Genomic DNA, 22,109 nt, shown 5'->3' with positions numbered 1-22,109 from the left:
GGAATGGCTATTTTGGGGGCGAAGAGGCGCACGGGTGTTGAAGGATATCCATGGCGCTTCATCACGGTAAGGGTACTAAGTGGTACAACCATTTGCTTTCATTTCGGAGTTGATCATCCGGCACCCGAGACTGAAGCCTTGGATACTGGAATCAGGTTTTCTTGCTAAACTACAAAGTACGAGTCCTATGACGGAGGAGGCAATAATCGAGGGCATTAGCACCCTGCTAGGTACCTAGTTGTTGAACGCTGTCCGGCCTTGACATAGGTACGAATACGACTACCGACCTAATGGAAGATTCAGTTTGCAATTGTTCGCGAGCCATGCACAACTCATGATGCATTGCGTGCTGAAGATTCTTCTTATTAGACTACCAGTAAGAATGTGCGTGCGTAGCCTAACACAAAATCGCATGAAACCGTCCGAGCACCAGCGTATCGTACAACTCAAAGCACCTGTCAATGCACCTAGCTTACTTAAGACACAACATCAACCGAGTGTGACAAGGATTAACCGTTTTTTTTCTTCTTTCTTTTCACCAAACCTCTGTAACCTCATTCATGCAACCGGGAGAAAAACAAGGCCCTTAGACGTCCGATCTTTACAAGCATGAGCCAGAGTATTTGGAGGTGCAATTGGATGGCAGACGGCGGTAGAGTATCCGGCGAGTACAGCACCGATGAACCTAGTAATTGTATTAATACGTTTTTCTCTTGGTAAGAGAACAAAATATAAGTATACTCTTACAAGTTGATATGAAGCAGTATAAAAGCTGGGAGTGTCTCCTTCCACGGATCCATCACCTCGAAAATGAAACCGCCACCGATCCCTCGAAGTGGTCTCTGGAAAGGGCGTGGCGGGACAAACTCGTCAAACTCGCGAGGGAACTTGAGAATTCCAGTGGGCTTATCGGGAGTGCTCCATCCGATCCAAGTGATTGTCATAAGAGGGATGAGGGTGAAGAAGACGCCGCGGAAGACCCAGATGGGATCGAGGGCCGAGGGCTTGGGCCGCAGGATGGAGGTGAGGGCCATGAAGGTGGCAGTCAAGGTGCTGATGGTGGCACTGGCGGAGACGAAGAAGTAGAGGCCCCAGCGGGTGAAGTCGCAGCCGCCGGCCTGGCCATAGGAGGAGTTTTTGCAGGGCCCGGCGAGGATGCGGGTGCGTGCGGCGATCCAGGCGGCGGTGGAGACGAGGACGAGGGCGAAGTTGAGGATGGACCAGATGGGGACGAGGTAGGCGAGGAGGCTGTTGGAGAAGCAGTGGAAGCGCCGTGATGTGGATGTTGGTTTGAGGCGAGGCATGTCTGTGTGAAAGAAGATGTCTGTGTGATTCGGCGCTGCTGTGATGGGTTGCATGGCAATGAGTGACAATGGTGGTGATGATAGCGAGAGTAGACTCAACTCGACAATAATAATTGGAGGCTCTCTATGATGGAGACGTATAGAGTGTTTGATTTCAAGTCGACACGAGGTGTATATGTAAGTAGATGTAGATGTAATTTAATACTGGTGACAGGTTTTGATGGCTTATACAGGCGATGACGATGCGTGCCTGCCAAAGGGAAGCTATGGCACTGGGGCCGTGAGACGTCATTTTTGGAGAGAGGAAAGAAGAACTCTTTGATTTCAACTAATTCACTACAAATAACTGTCGGTTCTTATAAAGATGGCCTCTGTAAGTGATGGAGACGCCGGCGGATATATACAAGCATAACACTTTAGGACTTCGATTTTAAATGTATAGCGTGCATTTACATGTCATCTCAATTCTAGTAGTGCGTGGTGGCTCATGGTTACCTTTGGCTACCTGTATTATCCATAAGGTACCTACTAGGTAGGAGTTCTATCACTGATAGGTATTTTGTAGCCACCATGAGGGTCATTTTGCTCATAGACGGGCGTTGCTGTGGCGTCTGTCATCTTTCTTCTCGGTACCTATCGATAGACTCTTAGAATGACATGTGCTATACCTAGTAGTAACCTTATTACTAGGTAAGCAGTGGCCGGCAGTTTGGTCGAAGAGATGACTGCATGCATGTACCGAAGGATTAGGTTTACATCACCCATCACGATGTCAGCCAACTCTGTCTGCTTCGTATTAATGACAACAGAGAAGAGACAGCCTGGCATGAGCTGAGCCTGCTGGTGTGAACCTCCCAGGGCAATTAGCGACGTTAGTGAATTTAGTGAGCCTGACGCACTGGCTGGCTGCTGCTCCGGACTGGCTGGAGCCGCTGGAGGCTGAAGACGGCCCCCCACCACCCTTGGACGGCCACAGGCACACGATGGGCTCGAGATGCAGACAGGCACAGCATCTAGTTGGCCGGCGGTTTTATCTCTACGGAGCTTGACGGAGCTTGACGGAGCACATACTTTGGCGCATATCTCTTTGCATGCAGCGCGCAAGGCCGCCACGTTGCGATGCCTGCCGCCATTGGGCCTGGGCGGGAAACAGAGACAGACAGATCAAATGGGACCGCCCTTGTCCCTGCTATCGCAATCTGCAACTCTACTGTGCTCGCATGTCTTTTTATCTTCCCCTCCCGTCCTCTTTTCGTCCCTGGCAATTGCAACATCCACATCCACATCGTTTGCATACCTGTGCTGTTCCTTGCTCCCCTTCCTCAATTCTCTCTGCTGACTGCATCCACCTGCTTGCTTGCTTGCTTGCTTGTTCATTTGTCTGCTGCCTTGCCTCACCGACTTGCCATAAACAAGGCAAAGCCCGTGTGCGGATCCCTGGCCACCACAACCAACGAGTGACAGACAGACACGCACGAATCTGGGGAGCCAGACTGCATGCTCCATACCGCACGCTTCGTGCTCGCAGGTACGCCGACTAGCTTCGCAAGGCTTGACATCTGATCGCAAGTCTAGCCTCGACGTTTCAGTGGGCCGCCAGAGCTGACGTCCGGTGTATCAGCATTCCAGCCCGGCCTCTCACATGCCGTCGCTCGCACGCATCTGAGACATACAGGTAGCATATTGGCCCAAGTGCCACAGGCAGCTACCCTCCGGCAGTCTTGGATCGTTGAAACAGACGCTGTTTTGGTCGCGAGGACAACAGACCCGTTGGGTGCTGCAGAGCTGACGGGCAAGAGAAAAAGACAAGGAGCCCCCGGACGTCTCGACGCCAAGGACGAGAAAAAGACTGGAGTCTCGCTGCATGAGTCGAGTTGTGCGTGACCGCTACACCGTTCACAGCATCCTGTGCATGCGCTTGCAGCCGACCTGCAGCTCTACCAAGGCGAGCGTCTGCACACTTGTACGTTTGCATACGTTTGCATACGCATAGGTTCAGGTACACGCTGCATACGTTTGCACGCACACGTTGCTTCTGCTCGGCCGCTTTCCACGCTGAATTGCGCCCCAGTGGAGCCCGCCGTTGTCCAAGAGCGAATAACTTGTGGCAGCGGGATCGACGTTGAAGACTGGCGCCGACTCTCGGATTCAAAGGGACCGCAGAAAAATCGGGGTCACGTTTCCCGGTTCCTTGAGATTTTCATCATCCAGAGCTCACCTAAACCCTTGGCTGAGGCTTGTTTTGTGCTGCTAGACGAGACGCGAGTAACAAGGTCATCTTCTCAATTCAACTTTTAGATCGAATCGACGTCGCGGCGAAGAGAGAAAAAAAAATTAAAAACTCCTCCAAACGAATAGAAACAAAGGCCGCTGTGGCGTCTAGCATCGGTAGCGATCGCGAAATACTGGGGGGGCTGGTTGCTGGTCTGGTCCAATATTCCGTCCACTTCTCCACTCTGCTACTTTTCTACACCGCGCCAAACAAAGTGCAATGGGCAGCTCGACTGCAACCCCCGGCCAGGGGTATGAGCAGACTCAGACTCCTCCTCTCTCACCGAGCTTAAGCTTGGCCCTGGATTCCCCATCAACACCTCGTGCAACCCCGAGGCCTCGTCCCAATCCTCGCCTCTCCGTCGACCGAAGAGACGCCCTGCTCAATGTGGGACCACCATCTCCTCCGAAACATCAATCTCCTCTCCGTCACTCTACTAGCATCTCCTATCAAGACAACGCTGGACGTCCCGACTTGCCGCCGTTTCTGAAGCCGAGGCACAATCCCAAGCTTCCCAGAGGCCACTCGAGGTCGAGATCAGAATTCGCAAACACTACTAGCAACATTCCTTTAGCAGTTGGGCAAGCCCCCGAAGCGTCATCAACAGTACTCCCAACATCCTCGTCGCATCCTCAAGACCTCAATTCATCTTTTGCGACGCGTCGCACCTCGTTTGGAGAAGTCGGTCAGGATAGACGCGCGTCGAACCAAAACGACTACAATAGGCCCAATACCGCCTCTTCCTCCGCCCGCAACTCTGCCCTCTCCTTTATTACCTCCAGGATGCCGGCCATGAAGGTTCTCGCCCCTGCGCCCACCGTGGTGGCGCATAGCGACGAGCTCCTCAATCTAAACATCGAAACGTCTCTCTTCCCCAAGGGCAGCCCTTCCGATGGACAGACTTTCTCGCCGGCAGCCTTTATGAATCTGCAGCAGACGGCGACTGGCCTGCTGAAGAAATTCCAAACCGCCTACCACCGCCAGGCCGTCACGATCCAGGAGCTGATGGCTGAAAAGGAGGCGATGGATGACGAAAAAGCCGAGGCCGACACGAGAACGCGACACCTCAAGATGCAGCTGGAAGGCATGGCTCAGAAGCTGGCTGACACAGAGGGCGTGATGGCGGCGCTGATGGAGGAGCTGAACAAGGAGAAGAGGCTGAGGATGGAAGAGCGGGCAAACGCCAGAGACAAATTCCTAACGCCATCTGAAGGATCGATATCAGAGGACCTATGCGTCGAAGAAGACCAACAACGCAAGCGAGGATGGAGGCGCAGCGGTGAGACTTCCAAGACCGATTTTAGCTTCGAGACGGATGAGGATAGCGTCGAAGCGGCCAGCATCTTCTCTCGCCCTCGCAGCCCTACCAACACGGCGCTAAGCATCATATCCGATGTAGACAGTGTGCCGCCTGGCCCGCCCTCAAGGACATCGACCTTTGGAGGCACACCTGGACCGTCTCGACCACTCCGGAACTCTCAGCCGCCGCAAATGTCTACATTTCAGAAGCTGTTCAAGGGCATCTCCGGTGACCCCAACAAGGACATCAACGGGTGCCGCAACTGCCAGGGCCAAGATGCCAGCATCGCCTGGGATACTGTGGGCCTCCTGAAAGCCGAAAACAAGACTCTCAAGGAGAGGGTCAGCGAGCTGGAGGTGGCCGTTGAAGAAGTACTAGACGTTGTCAATGGCGTCGGGCAATAACACGAGCTCTTGCATATCTGAGTTTTTGGCATGTCTGGGTGTTTTTCCACGAATAGCCGGTGTTATCAACCATGTTCTGGCATGAAATTTGGAGTCGGACTTCTTTTTTTTTTATGATGACAAATTTGTGTGTTTTTTCTCGACTTTCTTTTTGTTAATCTCTTGATTTTTTTTCTCCCCCTTTTTCCCTTCGTTCATCCTGCGCGGTATACGGTAGAGGCATGTCAGCTGGGATGAGCTCTCAAAAAAAGAGGGAGCTCCAGCTGCGGAGCATATCCCGAAAGCAAAGAATGAAAACTAGCGTTTATATGAGAGACGTAGAATTATGATAGGAAACATGATTGAATCAAAACGTTGTTCATCTTTTTTTTTTTTTAATTGTTGAAAGAAGAGGGAGGGTTTTATGCTTCAAGTGTACATATTGATATGTGTTTCGGTAGCCAAGTCTAACAATTTACTTCTCCGCATGGAAAAAAAAAAAAGGCCATCATCTTATATAGCTGGGCATGTATTCAGCATTGTGTTGTTTTAGCATAGTTTCGTTACACCGTGTTCTAAATTGAGTTTATATTGATTTGTGTTGGATTCCTGTTGCCCGCTGCAAATTCAGGCCAGAGTTTTCGTCTCTTCCGAGAGATGTATATACATTTTCTCTCTCTTTGTCTCTCACAAACAACTCACTCGCTCTCAAAAACCCCTCCCAGCAACGTCCCCTGACTGCCCTCGCTCGCAGAAAAACGCTCTAATGGTGCCCCTCGCCGTGCCCCTCGCCGTGGTGTCCGTCGTCGAGGAAGAAGTACTCATAGGCGCAGTATCCGGCAAAGGCAACAGAGGCGATTCCCAGGCCGGGGAAGCCGCTCCTGAATCGGTTGAACCTGGAAAAGGTGCCGCGGTATCGCCATGCCTCGCTATGAGATGATGCTCAAGGTTAGCTTTCACTCTTCTCTATGCTGCTCTCTGACGCTTTCTCCCTCTTCCGGATTGTAACCGTGGGAGCTGCCAGAGGGTGTATTGCAAGGGTTAGACCAACGCTCTCTCCCAAGGGTCGTATCGGGGCTGGCCAGTGGCCTCTTTGAAGGCTCGCATGTTGAAGCCGGTGATGTTGGGCTTGGGCCCGTGGGCCATTCGCAGTGCTCTGTCAGGGCGCAATGGTCAGCAATTCAGTAGCCCCAGAAGCAGCATCAGAAGCAGTCACCATCGCCGTACCTTGTCGCAAGCATGATGTCAATTGAGGGCGCCTGCAATCTGATCTCGACAAGCCGTTTGGATGGCTCGATTGGAAGTTCCGCAGCTGGGCAAGTTGCTGGGGCCGGAATAATGCGGTGGCCGAGAAAATGGTGGCTGCTCTGCTGGGCGGCATGTGGCGCACGGGCCATCTCCGGCTATTAGGATGGGCTTTCGCTTCCGTCACCTCCTCCAGAACGAAACACCAGCGATCGTGTTCTTTTATCTTGATAAACATTCTCTCCTCTGCAGCATCCACAGAGCGTCAATCAACCACTCGAGTATTTTGTTACGGACTAATCAGCCAGGTGTGCGCAAGGACAAAACAGACGAAAACGACCAAAAACAGAGAGCGAGAGAGAGAGAGCTGTAGGCGGAGAAAGCCCTAGGTATCCTGCACGTTGCAATTATCTGTACCCAACACTATTTGATATCCTTCGCCGCGACGACGTCTGCTGCCTCGACACAGCATCCAGACCGCGAGCCTCGCCGCAGACTCGAGAGCTGAGAGCCGCTACCGCCAGCCACGCCATTGTTGCGCCCAGCCCTCGTGCCCAATGCAAGCCCGAAGAGGCCGTGGAGATTCAAGATATCCCCCCCCTTCGTCACGTTAGAGACAGCCCGAGTTCACTCCGCAACCACAACGACACAAGACCAATTTCCTACGACGCGGCGGCCATCCTCAACGATACAACAGCTACCCACCGCCCAATCCTCGGCCGGGCTACCACACTGGCCCCGTCGACTCTGTGCCCCTCCATCATAAGCATCCGCAACGCACAGCACCTCATCTCATGCCACCACAGCTCCGGGCCTTCGGCGGCGGGCCCGGCGTCGGCGCGCCTTTCCACCAACCCGGCTTCCCCTCCCACGGCCAGCCACAGGGAGGGCCTTTGGGCAACCAGTATCTCAATGCCAACGCTCAGCTGAACCCGTTCACGCCGAATAACATCAACTCGTTCAACGCCGCTGCCCTCAATGGCGCCGGTGGCTTCCCCGACACGGGCTTTGGCAGCCAGAGCGCAAGGATGGGGTTTGCGCATGGGCCGGGCGCGGCCGCAGCCCTCCAGCAGCCGCAGCATGGCGGCCAGGTGCAGCACAATGCCTTGATGGACCATCCCACAATGCGGTCGCAGCCGTCTAATAAGGGCCGGATACGCGAAGTCTGGAAACACAACCTCGAGGAGGAGATGGCCGTGCTGAGAGACATCATTGACAAGTACCCTTATGTAGCCATGGTGAGTCTTGTCTTGTTTGAGGCGTTGCGAGCCCATTGTTGTCGATGATGATGATGACTTTACCCTTCTTTTCTTTTTTCTTTATGGAGGATCAATCCCGCTGACCGAGTGGGGTGGTAACTTGAAAAAAGGACACGGAATTCCCTGGCGTTGTAGCAAGACCTATGGGTGGTTTCAGAGGGAAGAGTGACTACCATTACCAGTGTCTACGGACCAACGTGGATATGCTCAAGGTCATCCAGATCGGCATCACGTTGTTCAATGAAGACGGCGAGACACCACCAGCGCGACCGGGTCCTGAGTTGGGACTCAGTGCGGCAACCAGGCGGCATATAGGCGCGGGCCCATTCCCTTACTCGTGGCAATTCAACTTCAAATTCTCTCTAAAAGACGACATGTACAACGAGAAGTCGATCGAGTCTCTTCAGCAGGCCGGCATCGATTTTAACCTCCTGGAGCGCGACGGTATCGACCCCCACCAGTTCGCCTCCCTATTAATACCGTCGGGTCTGGTATGCTTCGATAACGTCCGGTGGATATCCTTCCATGGTGGCTACGACTTTGGGTATCTCACAAAGCTGCTCATCTGCACGCCCCTTCCAAATGATGAGGTGGACTTTGACCACAAGATGAAGCTATATTTCCCCATGACATACGATGTGAAGCATCTGATGAAGTTTGCCATCAAGCTTCACAACTCGGGGATGCTTACCCCCAGCGATCCCGGCACCACTGAAATCTTGCAAAAGTTTGAGCACAAGTCGGGTCTGGAGAATATTGCAGAGACTCTCAAAGTTAAGCGCATTGGGTCTGCTCACCAGGCAGGCTCGGATTCCCTGCTCACCGGCAAGGTCTTCTTCCAGATGCGCGACAGGATATTTAACGGCGAGATTCCTGACGACCATCTCGGCAAAGTCTGGGGCCTGGGCATCCCTGATGTCGGCATGCCCATGTCCATGATGGGCCAGGGCGGCGATCAGAACGGCGGGCAGAACGGCAACACTCCCAGCACTCCCAACACGGGCACGGCGCATCTCGCAACCACTCCGGCTCAGAGCCACAACACAAACGGCTTGCCCAATATGGGCCCCATGACTCCTGGTGGAGGGGGCGGCGTTTTTGGTAATTTTGCATTTGGAGGGAACGGCAGATAGGGTCCTGCCTGGGCGCATTTCTCATCCTATAATTGAATGAATGACCCTTTCTCTTTTCCCCTTGCTTTTTTTCATCCCATCAATCCCATTTTGGGTCTTTGCGTGTTTATAACAGCTTTTTATTTCTCCTTTTCATTCCCTATTTTCTCTTCCACTCTGTCCTCTAAATACCTTTTTGGCCTTTACCACTATATCATGTAGTCAGGAAGACAAAAGGCATATTTAAAAAAAAAAAGAGGAAGAGGAAGAGGAAGAGGTAGTGCAGAAAAGTGGACAAAGGCGTTAAAGACAGGCTACTTACATTTAACCCTCGCGAATGACTCTTTTTCCCCTTTCTTCTTCTTCTCTACATGTCTCATCCCCCCCTATTTTTGCGTTTCTCCGGCCCTGTACTCTGGTTTTTATTCCTTTTTTGAAATTAGCAAAGGTGGGATGGGAACGGGGAAATGGCAAAAATTTGGAATTTTGGGAGGGGAAACGAAATCATAAAAAACGGGTGCCCGGTGGGGAGCTTTTTTCCCCCCCTTCTCTTTCTTCTTCTTTATGGCAAAGAGAGGGGGGGGATTTCATCTCGATGGGTTGTGGTTGAATTTTTGCAAGGGAGGAGGGAAGAGGGAAGAGGGAAAGCAAAAGGGAGAGGCAAATGCTATAACAAGAAAAACTAAACTGGCGAGGATGAATTCGCTACGTTGTTTGTTTTTTTGCGATATTGGGTTGTGAGATGGTTGTATTGAGGAGCTTCCGTTTTTCATTGTGTTTAAGGGATTTGGGTCAAGGACATGGTATGCGTGTTCCGTGTATTGTATGGTACTTTGGAGGGTCAAAGGGGGGAAATTCAACGTTTTGCTTTTTCTCGTCCGCCCTTTTTTTTTTAAAAAAAAAAAATTCATGCCTGCAACTACGAATATGTTATTGGCACGAGTGAAAAACGTGAATCACAAAAAGAGGTAATTATTGAATGACTTGTCAGGAATACTCAAAAGCCATACTGCAAAGTAACACCCTGGCTAAAGAACAAAGAAGAGCAAAGGAAGAAGTGATACAGTGTCCCGCAATAAACATGCCCCATGCTGTGAAATCTGAGAGTGCCAAACAAAACGAAACCAGTAAACCAAACTACAATTTCCTAATGACCAAGACTTATCATGTCAAGCATCAGCAAAAAAAAGGGAGGGGGAGAAACCGACAGTCCCCATATCCACAGAGTGGACGAATAATAGCAAAAAGCGGCAGGCATAGAGCTCCCTCGGAGAGTTCAAGTGATAAATACCTTCTTGAGCAGCTCGTTAAAGAACACTTCCCCAGTGATCGGATCCTTGACCATGCTGGGCGGCAAGCCCGACTTCCTGGCATAATCATCCAGGCGCTCTTTGCCGTACACCCTGCCGTTGGGAAGCAGGAACAGGTCGTGCTCAACGTGGCTCTTCGTGTGATGCGCATAGGGCACATTCCGGGCCAAGTCGTTGAGCTCGGTTGAGCAAATGGGACAGACGCCGTGGCCTAGAGTAGATGAGCCCGCCTCGTTGTATGCCTCGTCAAGATGCGACGAGTGGCAGGCTGGCGTTTTAAGGGCCGACAGTCCTGAGGATAGGGCAACATGCAGCAGTGGCACGGATGGCAAGGCGAGAAGGCTGTTGTGGGCACTGGTGAAGACGTCGGCGAGCTCATTCCAGCGAGAGGCCTTGTACAGATCGCTGTAGATGCCGGTTGTTGTGCCGTCCGGGGGAATGGCCAAAAGGCCGCATGCCTGTTTGACTTCCTTGGGGTACGTGCTCCAGTATGGCATGAGGTACTTTTTGGCGTGGGCAATGGCCTCGACGAGTTTAGGCTCCGACTGTGTGCGAATGAGCTCGATGTATTGCTGCAGTCGAAGCATGAATTCGAGCTTGCTCTGCAGATGGGAACAAGTTGGTTAGCATATAGGGTCAACAGAGGAATAATAGCGTCCTAGCCCAACTCACCTCCATCTTGCGCAGTTCCTTTTTGTTCTCCGTACACCAGGCCAACGCCTCGACAACACTCTGATTCAGTAACGCTTCACGTATCCGGCTCATGCTAACAAACGTCTCGACATCCACCAGATTCTCCATGCCCTTCTCGCTGGCCAGCTCCCTCGCACTGTTGTTATAGCCGTGCCTCAAAAGGTAGTCGGTCAACAGCCGATCCAGCCTCTTCCTGCTCCAAGCCTCGTACTTGACGTCGTCGACGCTCTGCATGGTGTACAGCTCATTCAGGTGCTGGATCCGCGCAGCTGTCTGCTCGTGCAAACGCCCTTCTTCCTCGGCACAGGCGCCGAGCTTGCGTTTGACGCCTCGCATACGGCTAATCATGGAGTCCAGGTTCTTCAGCACATCTTGTTGTGAGGCTCGGCCGGAGAGGGCTGCGGTTGCCGAGTCTTTGAGGAGGGACTTGAGCGACGAGGTGTCCTTCTCGATGGCAAAGTGTGCGGCACGGAAGTTCTTGCGGAGCAGTTCGTGGGGGAGACGTAAGAGGGGTTGGTCCTGTAAGAGAAATGGATATATGAGCAATCAGGTGCTATACGGGATGCAGAGCAAGCTTTGATACGGGAGCAGTGGCTATGAGGAGGAGGAGCTTACCAAGAGCAAGTGGTCACTGTGTTTGATTCTGGAATTCTCGTGGTCCGCCATCTTGGAGGCCGCAGATGCCGACAATAGCGGTGCAGTAGTAATATATTCGGTTTCCAACCAATTTCTGCTTCTTCTTCCGTTTCGAGTCTCAAAAAATCATGGGCGGTGGCAGGTTGGTGAAGAAGGAAACAAGTTGAGCTGCGGTTGGGAGAGGAAGCGAAGACGGATGTTTGAGGAGCTTATCGATACGCTGCAGTGATGCGATGTCACCACCAGATGGGGCTAGATTCCGCACTTGGGTGCAGGGTAGCTCTGGCAATTATACCTTGGTTATTAATCTTTTATTCCATTACGGAGTACAAACACCACAAACTATTATACTAGAAATCATACAGGTATCTCTTCAAAGCATTCCCACATTTAGCCTCTACCCAATTCATCCATCGGCGGCGGTAAAATCATCCTTTTAAGAAATGTCATCACTATGGATAGTTTTGTTTTCCTGGGCTGAGTTGGGCTTCTTCCCGCAACATCACCATCTCCATCTGCAGTTTCCATTGCCGAATTCCTCATGAGAAGCTGCTGCTCCAGCTCCTGAATGCGCCGCTTCTGGTCGTCGAAAAGCGTCTTCACTACAGTAATCCTTGGTTCAAGAAGCTTCGCAAAATCTAGCCTGCTGTGCCATGAGAGGTCGTACAGATCTTCCCAGACTCGCTCCGCTTCCTCTGCTGTCAGATGAGCGACCCTGTGAGCCCTGCGACTGCGAATTCCCAGTAGATCCCCTTCTGCTTCTTGAAACCACTCGACGATGTCAGCCGCTCCGTGCAGCTCTGCATTCATTTTGAGCAGCTTCTTCTCCCACGGTGGAAGAACTCTGACCGTTTCCCTCGTGAAGATGCGTCGAACTTGGGCCGTGACGTTGGCAGTCGCATAGCTTGCGTGGAATTTCTCCGCGATGGGCCGGAACATCTTCATGGCTTCGTCTCGAGTAAAGGCACAGTCTTCGTGCTTCCAGACCAAGGGGATGGGGTTGGGCGCGCGCAGGTAAGCTTCCACATCTTCCTCTATCCGAATCCGAAGATTGTACTCTTCGTCGGGTTCTTCAGTATCAGTATGAAGCTCATACTCAGAAGACCCTTCGTATTCAGAGTACTCTTCGGCTTCGGTGGACGCATCGTAGTCAGAAGACTCTTCGTAGTCCGTATTCCCTTCATCTTCCATATGAAGACTAGATGCTGGAGAAAATTGGACTTTGGAATAATCCTCGTCTCCAGTATTCTCTTCATCTTTCATAAGAAGACTAGATTCTGGAGAAAATTGGACGTTAGAATAATTTTCGTCTTCGGTATGCTCTTTTTTTTCACCGCTCTCTTCGCATGCGATATTTCTCTCACCTTCAGAAGGAGGAACAGATTCAAGAGTCCATTCGTCTTCACTAAGCCTTTCACCGTCAACATGCTCAGTTGAGCTAACTGAACCATCTGGCTTATCCATGCGCGGGCGAAGACTTTTCACCATTTCAAATAGACGATTCGGCGCCATATTAACTTGGTGAGTGAGGGCGATGACCAAAAAACCACAAAGTGAGAGTCAAATCGTTATCTCTGTGGAATATCTGTGCAACGATAGAAAGGAAGAAAGCTGGTAATCGTTGTGTATTAGGGGACGGTGTGATGATAGAAGAGAAGAAATAAAAGAGTAAAAAGCAAGAGCATGCCTCGGTATATATAGACGTAGAAAAAGAAAGAAAAACAGCCCAGAACCTTGCCATCAAAGTTAAAAGCGAAGTGAAAGTAAAAGTCTAGAGACTTACAAAGTTGCTACAAGAGATTTCCAATGCGCCAGTAAAGCTTCCATTCGGCTGGCTGAGTTTGGAAGATAGTTTCAACTTCAAGAACATAATTTATCTGTGCTGAACGTTTATACTTTCATTCATACTTTGAAGGCATTCAAGAGAACCTCCACTTTGCCTCGAGAAAGAACCATCCTTATGCGCTTGATGTATCCAGAAAATACAAAATGAAGCAAGTTTTAGTTGAACACGAGTAAAAAGAGAAGAAAGTTATATTTATCCAATACATTCTAGACAAAAATCAACTATAGCCAAACCGTATCATAACCAAACCATAACATAGCCAAACCATAACATAAACCCTCCAACACTCAGATCCGGCGGCGCACAGGATTAATCTTCTTCTGAAAGGACCCTGGCCCCGGAGTAATGACACTGTAATTGCAAGTCGGGCAAAATGTCTTGTCGTTCGGAGTGGCAGGATACCAATCGTTCCCATACGTTGCGTTCAACGACACAGAGCCCACCACATCGCCGCTCTCCAGCCTAATCCACGTTTGTGCCTCCCAGTTATCGCGAAGAGTTCTTAGGTCAACGCTGACCTGACGTGATCCACGAATCCAGTTGCCATACCCTCCGTATCCGGAATGCTGTCCGAAGCAGAGGTTGACGCCTGTTCCCGCGACCGTCATGCCTGGGACGAGATGGTCCCATTTGTAACACCAGGTGGCGCCATGATCATGACCCGAAAAGACAGCCATGAGACCCGGAGTCGAAACAATGGCCTGCATAAAAGGGACGTCCTGGCCGCCGTAGGCGCATGTCCCGTCATTGCGTCCATCAGCACACCATCCCTGTGCCTGTTGGGCAACCGGATAGTCGTCGTTGATACCGGGTTGATAATTCCGATTGACACTGTCTTGCCCATTTTCCACCTGCAGAGCCTGTGAAGCCTCGGTCGGGATGTGGACAAATGCCAACGACGGTATGATTCGTCCATGCTTTGCCACAAATTGCTGATTCGTCTGCTCGAACCAGTTCACGACGCTGACACCCACCCAATCTGGCTGGCCGACTTGACTTCCATCCGGATGGCGCTCCTGAAAGTAAAATCCGCCACGGCTGTCAAAGAACCAGAGTAAGAGTTCAGGGGCGCAATTCATCTCATTGCACTCTGCCGCGTATACCGGCAAATAGTAGTTGGAGACACCGGCATCTCGTCCTGGAACCATGTTTTGCGTTCGAGCATTCGGCCATCGCCTTTCTCTCTCCAGGATGCCCTCGCCAGAGATGTTGAAGCTGTGATCATGATTCCCATATGTCGATGCCCATGTGAGGCGGCGTTCAACAAGCGGCTGGACAATCTGGTCGAGATAGAGAGTGCTGTTTTCCAGGAACGTATTCTCCCCGGTGATGAGGTCGCCGTTCAAGACGACAAGCCCAGGAGACTCTCGGTCGAGCACTTTGTTGATGACCGCGACCGAGTTGATGTCTTGTTGAGGGCCCCAAGTATCCCAAGCATCTATTAGTTGTATAGTTAGCCAGCTGCATCTCTACAATGCTGTGTAGTTCAACTCACTTTCGCCAAAATGAAGGTCCTCAAAGATTGATATTTGAAAAGTTCCATCCCGAGTAAAACTCAGCGGCTTTGATGCAAATCCATCATCTTGTTCAGCCTGAGCCAATTTCGGGACAGGAATCTGCCTCGACGGCGCTGCTAAGACAGGGCCAAGCAGTAGCAAAGCAAGCAGCATGATTCTTTGTTTCTTTCTGTTTTCGTTCTTTTGGACAGTAAATCACTTAGCAAACCAGAGAAAGGTCCCAATGCTCTCTCTTTATAGAAACCCGAAATCTAACAAGGTTTTTGGGCGTGCCAAGTAACTTCCCTTGCTTTCCTCTCGGAAAGAAGCGACGAACAGCGGCCTCTTTTATAACTCAGTCATGCTTCATGAAGGGACCTTGCGGAACAGCCACAGAAAACCGTAATGGATGTGTAGGATCAACCATCTACCACCGTGAGAAGGAATGGTAACCAGGGGGAGATGTGATGCTTCGGCAGCTGCTTTTGGCTCGCCCACAGAAAACGCATCATCCGACCAAACGGAACGCTCCCGCCGCTGTGATCTGCCGTTACTTGACATGAAAGATGCGGCAGATAAGAAGAGGGAAATTAAACAAGGTCGAGCTGTGGTTACATTTTGGCGACAGGAGCATCCAGTCTTATCCAAGGAATTCGCAACGTGCGTCTGACTTGATCAGCAGGCTAAATGCAGCAACTGTCACGGGTTAGTCAGAATCACACTGTTAGACATGTACTGCCGCTGTGGCTGCAGCCCGCACAGCAGACGAGGTACCCTTTCATCTCATTCGCAGTTGCATGTTCTCTTGTTGCCATGGCAGTGTTAAAAAGCCATTTTCAACACACTTCTCAGGCTATTCATCATTTCAAGCTTTATTTGTGGTCCCTTGAAACTTCCATTGCCCTTAGTACAGCTCGTTCTGATGCTTCGGCCGATAGGAAGCCAACGTAATTTTCGATTCTTGTCATTTGATCCAAAGGCTGAGATCCTCTCAACCAACTTCTATTATACACGTCAAGTGACAGTTTACACTGCAACATTGAATCCCATATGAACTCACACACTCACCATTCACTTCTTCTGCTTCTTCTCAGAATCCACAATCTCCTTCACCTTCTGTCCCTTCTCCTCAAGCACCTTCTGAATATCCCCCATCGTCTCCTTCAGCAGCTGCTCCCCTTCCTCCTTGTGCTCCTCCGCAACCCGTCCCATCTCCTCCAGCTTGCCCAGAATCTCGCTGCCCTGCGGTACTTTGTCCAGATACTTGTCCAGTGATCCCCATCCGCTCTCCTTGGCCTTATCTCCCACTTTCTGCGCCGCTTGCTTGATGTAGCTCTCCAAGCCGCCAACATCTCCAGACTTGGCCGCGTCACGCACCTTGCCGAAAAGCTCACCTATATTGCCCTTCTTCAAAGCCTCGCCATTCTTCTCCAATAGCTCCTTGACCTTGGGGCTCTTTTCAAGATACGGCTTGGCCTCTTCCAGGCCCTTCTTCCAGGCCTCATCTCCTAGCTTCTGCACCTGCTGCACCTTGTCGTCGATGAGCTCCCGCGCTTTCGCGAGACTCGAGGCGCTGAATCCGCCGGCAAAGATGTCCTTGACCTGCCGCCAAGTCTCGTCCACCTGCTTCTTCGCCTCTGGGCCGTAGTGCTCGCCCATCTGCTTCAGCTGATCGATATTGCCCCCGAGCTTCTCCTTCAGCTGCGGATGGTTGTCCATAACATCCGAAAGCGCATCACCAGTGAGACTGGCAATCTTGCTCGCCAAATCCGCCAGGGCATCATACGCTCGGGAAGCTGTTTCAAGGCTCAGGCTCGATTTAGAAATCTCCTGAAACTGCTTATATGCATCATTGACCAGCTTATCCGCCTCCTTGCCGTGCTCTTTCCTCACGGTTTCCCAGTCCTTGAATGCCGCATCCACGTAGCCACGGCCGCCAGGTATCCAGCCCACGTAAGAGTAGGCAAACTGCTTAATGGAATCCACTGCTTGCGATGCGCTCGGGGTATTCGCCTGCAGTGCCTTGGCGGCTTCTTGATACTTCTTCTCGGCCTCTTTCACCGTCTTGTTCAACTTGCTTGCCGTTCGACCAGCAGGAGTGAAGGAATAAACGCCGTAGAATAATGCTGCCCCAGCCACGCCGCCCACAAGGCCGACTCCCAATGATCCATTGGAAGCTCCACCGCTTGCTGATGAAGACGTAGATGAAGTTGTCTGGAAGCGAATATGTTGGCGTTTTGGAACCCGTAGAGCTGCTCTGCCCTGGGACAGCGACAGTCTGGTTGCTGATCTTGTAGAAATCATGTTGGAGATGAGGAATGTGGTGAGAGAATTGGATCTGGAGGAAGTGAATGCCGCTTTTTTCTGGAATTGAGCAATCAAAGGTGTGTGTTATGGTTTGTCTACTGGGTAAGTCTTCATATATGCTCTCGTACAGCACTTGAATTGCTTATGTGAGTTCCTGAATATTATGCCATTGTGACGCAATTATTAAACAAAATTCGCCGTGTTCGTGTAAACGAACATGACGCTCTGAAATAGTGACGTCAATGATACTCTTGGACTCGGAGCTGCAACTACTAACAGATTCTCCATATCCACTCTGAGTCTTCAGCTGGGATTCTGGCCAAAGCTAATTAAATAGACGGGTATGTATGCATATGCTAATCTCGAGAGGCTATCAAAACCGATCCTCTCCCCCCTGTCGAATCGAATCTACCTCTACCTAATCCTATATTCACTGGTATTATCGCTAGAAATACTTGAGTGCCCATGATCCCGAGTCGCTGGCGCACGTCCTAGAAGGAAACAAAAAACCAATCTTCAGCAATAAGCAAGCTCCACGACCCTGTCGTTTTCAAACTGATAAACATCCCAATCTTCATGCCCTTGACGCGATGCAATTCCCCCCCCAGCTATGCATGAAGTACCAAATGATCAGCAACGCCATTGAAAAATATGCTCCCACGAGATCCACGCCGCGATCTATAACCTAAACCGCGCGCCAAGTATATAAAAAGCCAAAGCGGGCGAGCCAGCCGCTCCAATCAGCTTAGCCCTGTCCTCATTAATGAATCTTGTCTGATTCTTATCTCGTCTCTCCGTCTCTCGCAGCAAAGAGTCCCAGACCGTAGCCATCATTGCGCCGGCGATTGAGGCCGCATTAAATCAAAACTTTTTTGGGGAATCTGTGCCGATCAATCGTCGTGGAAAAAAGTCACTCCTTGAAGCGGAGCTGTTGATGGGCCGGCATCCACCATGTTCATGTCTTGAGACGAACCGTCCCGGCTCAAACCCGCCATTGTCACGTCACCACCTCGATAGTCGAATGCCATGGCACTCATCGGGCGATCTGGATCATCTTCAAGAACACGCTGTTGAAGCGAAAATGGGCGGTCGTAGAGCACATCTTCTGGAGGAGAGAATGACCAAACCTGTTCCAGATTAGCAATTAGGATTCTAAATCAATTTCAACCCAAGCTTGGGGGTTGTCTTGATTAACTCACCTCCATGACTGTGCGGCCTTGCCTCAAAGCCAAAGCAACACACTTTTCCTCCTCAAAAGCAACCCGCCAGACGGCCTCGCCTTGAGCAATCAGTTCACGCACCAGGTGACCCGTCTTGAGGTCCCAAATCTTGACTCTGCCGTCGCTTCCTCCGCTGACAACGCGCGTATCGTCGAATTGCAAGCTCGTGACACTGTTGTCATGGGCAGCAAGGCGATGGATGGGGCACATCTTCTCCAGAGACCACACTCTGACTGAGCCGTCAGAGCCACCAGTCACAAGAGTATCGCCCCGCATCTGCAACTGCCCGACAAGAGACGTGTGGCCCTGAAGAATGGCAAGACATTCTCTATTGATTAGGGTTAGCAATCAAGTTTCTGGCATAACATGACAAATGACGCGACGAGCAACTCACCCAGTCTTGGGGTCCCAGACTCTAACGTTAGTATCCAGGCTCCCAGTCACCACCCTTTTGCCATCAAACGCAATAGCATAGATCTGACTGAAATGTCCCTGCAGCGTTTGCAGGCATCGGCCCTCTGAAATGCTCCAAACTCTGGCAAACGTATCGTAGCTACCGGATACTACAATGTCGCCCTTGATCTCTAGGCACCGTACACTAGACTGGTGTCCGACAAGGACGTTCTTGCATAAGCCGGTGCGGATATCCCAGATCCGCAGCGTGGTGTCTCGCGAGCCGGAAATGGCGGTATTAGCATCAGCCATCTTCAGGCATCGGACGGTCGACGTATGACCTCTCAATGTATGTAGACAAGCGCTGTCACCAAGTTAGTAAAAATAAGAGCGCAAAGCTGCCATTATGTGGACTCGGACTTACCCAGTCTTTAAATCCCACACGCGCACATCTCTGTCGCAACCACCGCTGACCATGGTATCTCCCCAAGGTACCATGGCCCAGACTCCCATGACATGGCCCTGCAAAGTCCTCTGCGAGTTGCCATCCGTGTCAAAAACGTGAATCTTTGCATTGTCGAGAGCGACAATGATGTACTTTGGCGTCAGATGCAAACTGGTAACCACGCCTCCCTCTTGTGTAATGTTACGGGTGATGCTTGTGCCGCCGGACCTCCAGGCTGCTTCCACTAGATATCTCTGCTTGAAATGGGACTTGTACGAGCGTATCTTGGGCCGCCTGCTGTCATAGCTCATTGAGCTTGAGGCGTGTGAGGTGAAGGGGAGAGCTCCCGGGAAACTGCTAGACATTTCGCTATCCACATCGACGGCGTAGGCAGAGGATCTCGTTGTCATGATTGGCGCCGAGGGCGACACTTCAGACAAGCGGCGACCATAATCGTGTTTCTCGCAAAGGTTCTTCCACGTCATGTCGTCGCTCAGTAGATCTCGCCACCGCTTGGACACTTGCGACGCTCGCGCAAGGACTTTGGGGTCATCAATGAATGACAATATCTAAAAGAATGTCAGCAAGGAGGGACCCCAAAAAAATGGGAGGAAATTTCAGCATCTGCGAGCTGCAGGTTGCGGATTCGTACCCTCAAACACAACTCATCCGGAAGACTGGTAAATGGGTCCTTCTTCAACAACGGGCTGACAAATTGATGAACAAAGCTGAGCTGCTGGCTGGTGCAGAGATTCAACAAATCGGCCAAGATTCTCGTTCGCTGAGGGCCGGAAGAGTTCTGGAAGTGCTGTCGAACCTTGGCGAGGAAGAAGTCTTCATCATCAGCAGCATCGCTCCAATCTGGCTGGCAGTGCGCAGGTCCAGGAGACGCGGCCGGGGTTGGCGGATCAGGAGCCGATCCCGTCAGCTGCTGATCAAAGTCAGCGGCCGGCGTGGGCATGCTCGGAGTTGGTGGCCCTCTCATCTGGCGCTGCTGCTTCTCGACTCGGTGTAATAACAAGTTGTTGGTGTTGAGTGTCAGCTCTTCGCTCAGCAGGCTCCCTCTCCTCTCAGAAAAGCTCATTGGTCTACCGTAGCCAGCCATCGTCGTCCAGTCCAACCAAGCAGCGTCGTCACTGTCGTCGCCCGGAAAGTTGGTCAAAGAGAGTGGAGAGAGTGGTATGCTACCAAGTCGGAGTCAAACGGCCAAGAGCTCGACTAAATAAGAGCGGGAAAGGAGGCTTCGGACGTGTAAGGCGAGGGACGAAATGGATGCGGAAAGCAAAAAAAGATGGCCCTGGCCTGGTCTAGCCTGGGAACAGGCGAATGTCAGCTTATACGTATTCGTACGTGGCTCGCAGGTGATGTCGGCGGGAATGAAGCGTGTTGGATAGGATTATTGGTTTGTTTGCTGTCCAAGCATTCAAAGATGCATTACTGGCACATCAAATCCAACAAGGCACAGTATTACAAAGCAGATATTGAAAGGGGAGAGTGCCAAGGGAGCCCAAGGAATACTGGGTGCTAGCGGAAGTGGTAGAGCTGGACGAGAAGCAGAACAAGAGCATACCGATAGTTTAGGACATGGGTCAGCCTCCTAAAGTCTGCTGCAAGAGGCGGATGGGAAATTCCCAAAAGTCCTGGAGAAGGAAACGAGTGGAAGCCGCCAACAATGTAGGGCGAATGAGAGCCCCCGGAGACGTGTCGCGCGTTTCTGGACTCCCTGGCGATGATGCGGTCTGGATGACGGAGCAGTGCCGAAGTATCGAAGGGATGATGAAATGGAGTGGTGGATTCGAGCGTCGACCGCCTAAGAAAGGGATTGTGACAATCCCTGGTTCCTGATCTGCTCGGCAGGCCCCGTAGTGTCCTTTCGGGCAAGAGCCGGGGAGAGCGCGCTGCGGTTGGGTTCTGGCGTCGGATCGGTCGGGGATGGAAAGAGACGAGGGCTGGAGGCACGATTCGACGTGGTTGTTGTCGTCAAAGGCAAGTTGAAGGAGAGGTGAGCGGGAGGGCGAAGAGTTCCAGCGGGTGGGTGACTTGAATTACCTGAGACCGAGCGCCTTGGGCCTCCCGGGGTGGTACAGATACATGTTGAGTTGCAGCGGGCGGTGCCAGCTGCGTGTAGGTAAGCCGGCGCTCCGTACTCGTACTGTACCGTGCTGTGCCTTGGGGGATGCACAGTGTGTTGGCCAATGGTGCTCCGTAGCCACCTCCAGATTCCAGTGCCATAGCATGCGATAGTCAGCGGCACAGGTACCGGTACAAGGCACTCGAAGCGACTAATGTACCCGGAAGGTGAGGTGGATCATCAGCATGACCATGGCGCCAAACCTGCTGAGCCGGTCTTAGTGGTTTGGGTACCGATCTGGCGCATCCCCCGCCGCAGATGGGGGAGGCACGGTACGGGATACGCTGCTCGCTAACACAAACACAGGCGCCAGCACGCAACAACCCATGCGCGTCAGGCGTTAGGGGCAGCACTGTGTCACTGTCACTGCTGGAACTGAGACGCAGACAGCGGCTGCTCAGCCGGATGCGGCGCCTGACTGGCCGAGGAGCCCAGCGCAGCAGGGAGACCTGAGGCCCTTGCAGCGCCAGAAACACCGTTTTAACGTTACGGAGTACCCGATGTTGGACGGGAGGATTCACTGATGCTTCTTTCGTGTATCGGGTCCACAGGCTTGATGCTGCGGCTCCATCTTCTCCTCATCGTTCTCCTCATCGGGCCTCTCTACAGGTGCATACGGTACAAAGCATGTATCTATACAGGTACTCCGTATAGTAATAGAAGGTGCTAACCCAAGTAATATCAACGAGCATGCACCTGGGCTGATGTGGTCACCAGACTTGCCATGTACCCCGTTCATGCGCGCTTCATACGGCGC

General features: G+C 51.7%; 9 protein-coding genes across 9 annotated transcripts; 2 read left to right on the top strand and 7 right to left on the bottom strand.

Moving 5' to 3' along the window:
- Nucleotides 1–558: 558 nt before the first annotated feature.
- Nucleotides 559–1,304, bottom strand: TRIVIDRAFT_204185 (uncharacterized protein; the record flags this gene model as incomplete). Its single annotated transcript, XM_014097495.1, has 2 exons — nucleotides 559–685; nucleotides 748–1,304. 2 exons carry the CDS (start codon nucleotides 1,302–1,304, stop codon nucleotides 559–561), a joined length of 684 nt encoding a protein of 227 aa, XP_013952970.1.
- Nucleotides 1,305–4,308: 3,004 nt separating this feature from the next.
- Nucleotides 4,309–5,280, top strand: TRIVIDRAFT_157842 (uncharacterized protein; the record flags this gene model as incomplete). The annotated part of the gene is made up of 1 exon (XM_014097494.1): nucleotides 4,309–5,280. A coding segment is annotated over one exon (972 nt), but the record flags the coding sequence as incomplete, so codon positions are not given.
- Nucleotides 5,281–6,022: 742 nt separating this feature from the next.
- TRIVIDRAFT_57627 (uncharacterized protein) lies at nucleotides 6,023–6,405 on the bottom strand (the record flags this gene model as incomplete). The annotated part of the gene is made up of 2 exons (XM_014097493.1): nucleotides 6,023–6,188; nucleotides 6,311–6,405. The coding sequence occupies 2 exons, from the start codon at nucleotides 6,403–6,405 to the stop codon at nucleotides 6,023–6,025; spliced, it is 261 nt and encodes an 86-aa protein (XP_013952968.1).
- Nucleotides 6,406–7,301: 896 nt separating this feature from the next.
- On the top strand, nucleotides 7,302–8,887 carry TRIVIDRAFT_126506 (uncharacterized protein; the record flags this gene model as incomplete). The annotated part of the gene is made up of 2 exons (XM_014097492.1): nucleotides 7,302–7,742; nucleotides 7,874–8,887. Coding segments are annotated over 2 exons (1,455 nt in total), but the record flags the coding sequence as incomplete, so codon positions are not given.
- Nucleotides 8,888–9,828: 941 nt separating this feature from the next.
- TRIVIDRAFT_88890 (uncharacterized protein) lies at nucleotides 9,829–11,639 on the bottom strand (the record flags this gene model as incomplete). The annotated part of the gene is made up of 3 exons (XM_014097491.1): nucleotides 9,829–10,787; nucleotides 10,858–11,397; nucleotides 11,494–11,639. The coding sequence occupies 3 exons, from the start codon at nucleotides 11,542–11,544 to the stop codon at nucleotides 10,152–10,154; spliced, it is 1,227 nt and encodes a 408-aa protein (XP_013952966.1).
- A 265-nt stretch (nucleotides 11,640–11,904) lies between these two features.
- On the bottom strand, nucleotides 11,905–13,026 carry TRIVIDRAFT_66801 (uncharacterized protein; the record flags this gene model as incomplete). Its single annotated transcript, XM_014097490.1, has 2 exons — nucleotides 11,905–12,791; nucleotides 12,879–13,026. 2 exons carry the CDS (start codon nucleotides 13,024–13,026, stop codon nucleotides 11,905–11,907), a joined length of 1,035 nt encoding a protein of 344 aa, XP_013952965.1.
- Nucleotides 13,027–13,647: 621 nt separating this feature from the next.
- TRIVIDRAFT_193863 (uncharacterized protein) lies at nucleotides 13,648–15,030 on the bottom strand (the record flags this gene model as incomplete). Its single annotated transcript, XM_014097489.1, has 3 exons — nucleotides 13,648–13,691; nucleotides 13,722–14,798; nucleotides 14,856–15,030. The coding sequence occupies 3 exons, from the start codon at nucleotides 15,028–15,030 to the stop codon at nucleotides 13,648–13,650; spliced, it is 1,296 nt and encodes a 431-aa protein (XP_013952964.1).
- An 897-nt stretch (nucleotides 15,031–15,927) lies between these two features.
- TRIVIDRAFT_57624 (uncharacterized protein) lies at nucleotides 15,928–17,160 on the bottom strand (the record flags this gene model as incomplete). Its single annotated transcript, XM_014097488.1, has 1 exon — nucleotides 15,928–17,160. The coding sequence occupies one exon, from the start codon at nucleotides 17,158–17,160 to the stop codon at nucleotides 15,928–15,930; it is 1,233 nt and encodes a 410-aa protein (XP_013952963.1).
- A 334-nt stretch (nucleotides 17,161–17,494) lies between these two features.
- Nucleotides 17,495–20,218, bottom strand: TRIVIDRAFT_172427 (uncharacterized protein; the record flags this gene model as incomplete). The annotated part of the gene is made up of 5 exons (XM_014097487.1): nucleotides 17,495–18,290; nucleotides 18,363–18,711; nucleotides 18,778–19,140; nucleotides 19,201–19,790; nucleotides 19,874–20,218. 5 exons carry the CDS (start codon nucleotides 20,204–20,206, stop codon nucleotides 18,054–18,056), a joined length of 1,872 nt encoding a protein of 623 aa, XP_013952962.1.
- Nucleotides 20,219–22,109: the final 1,891 nt, after the last annotated feature.

The sequence above is a fragment of the Trichoderma virens genome, assembly GCF_000170995.1.
Source record: "Trichoderma virens Gv29-8 chromosome Unknown TRIVIscaffold_85, whole genome shotgun sequence".
Classification (NCBI taxonomy): Eukaryota; Fungi; Ascomycota; class Sordariomycetes; order Hypocreales; family Hypocreaceae; genus Trichoderma; species Trichoderma virens.
The sequence above is the reverse complement of the archived record's forward strand: the minus strand, read 5'-3'. Positions and strand labels throughout refer to the sequence as shown.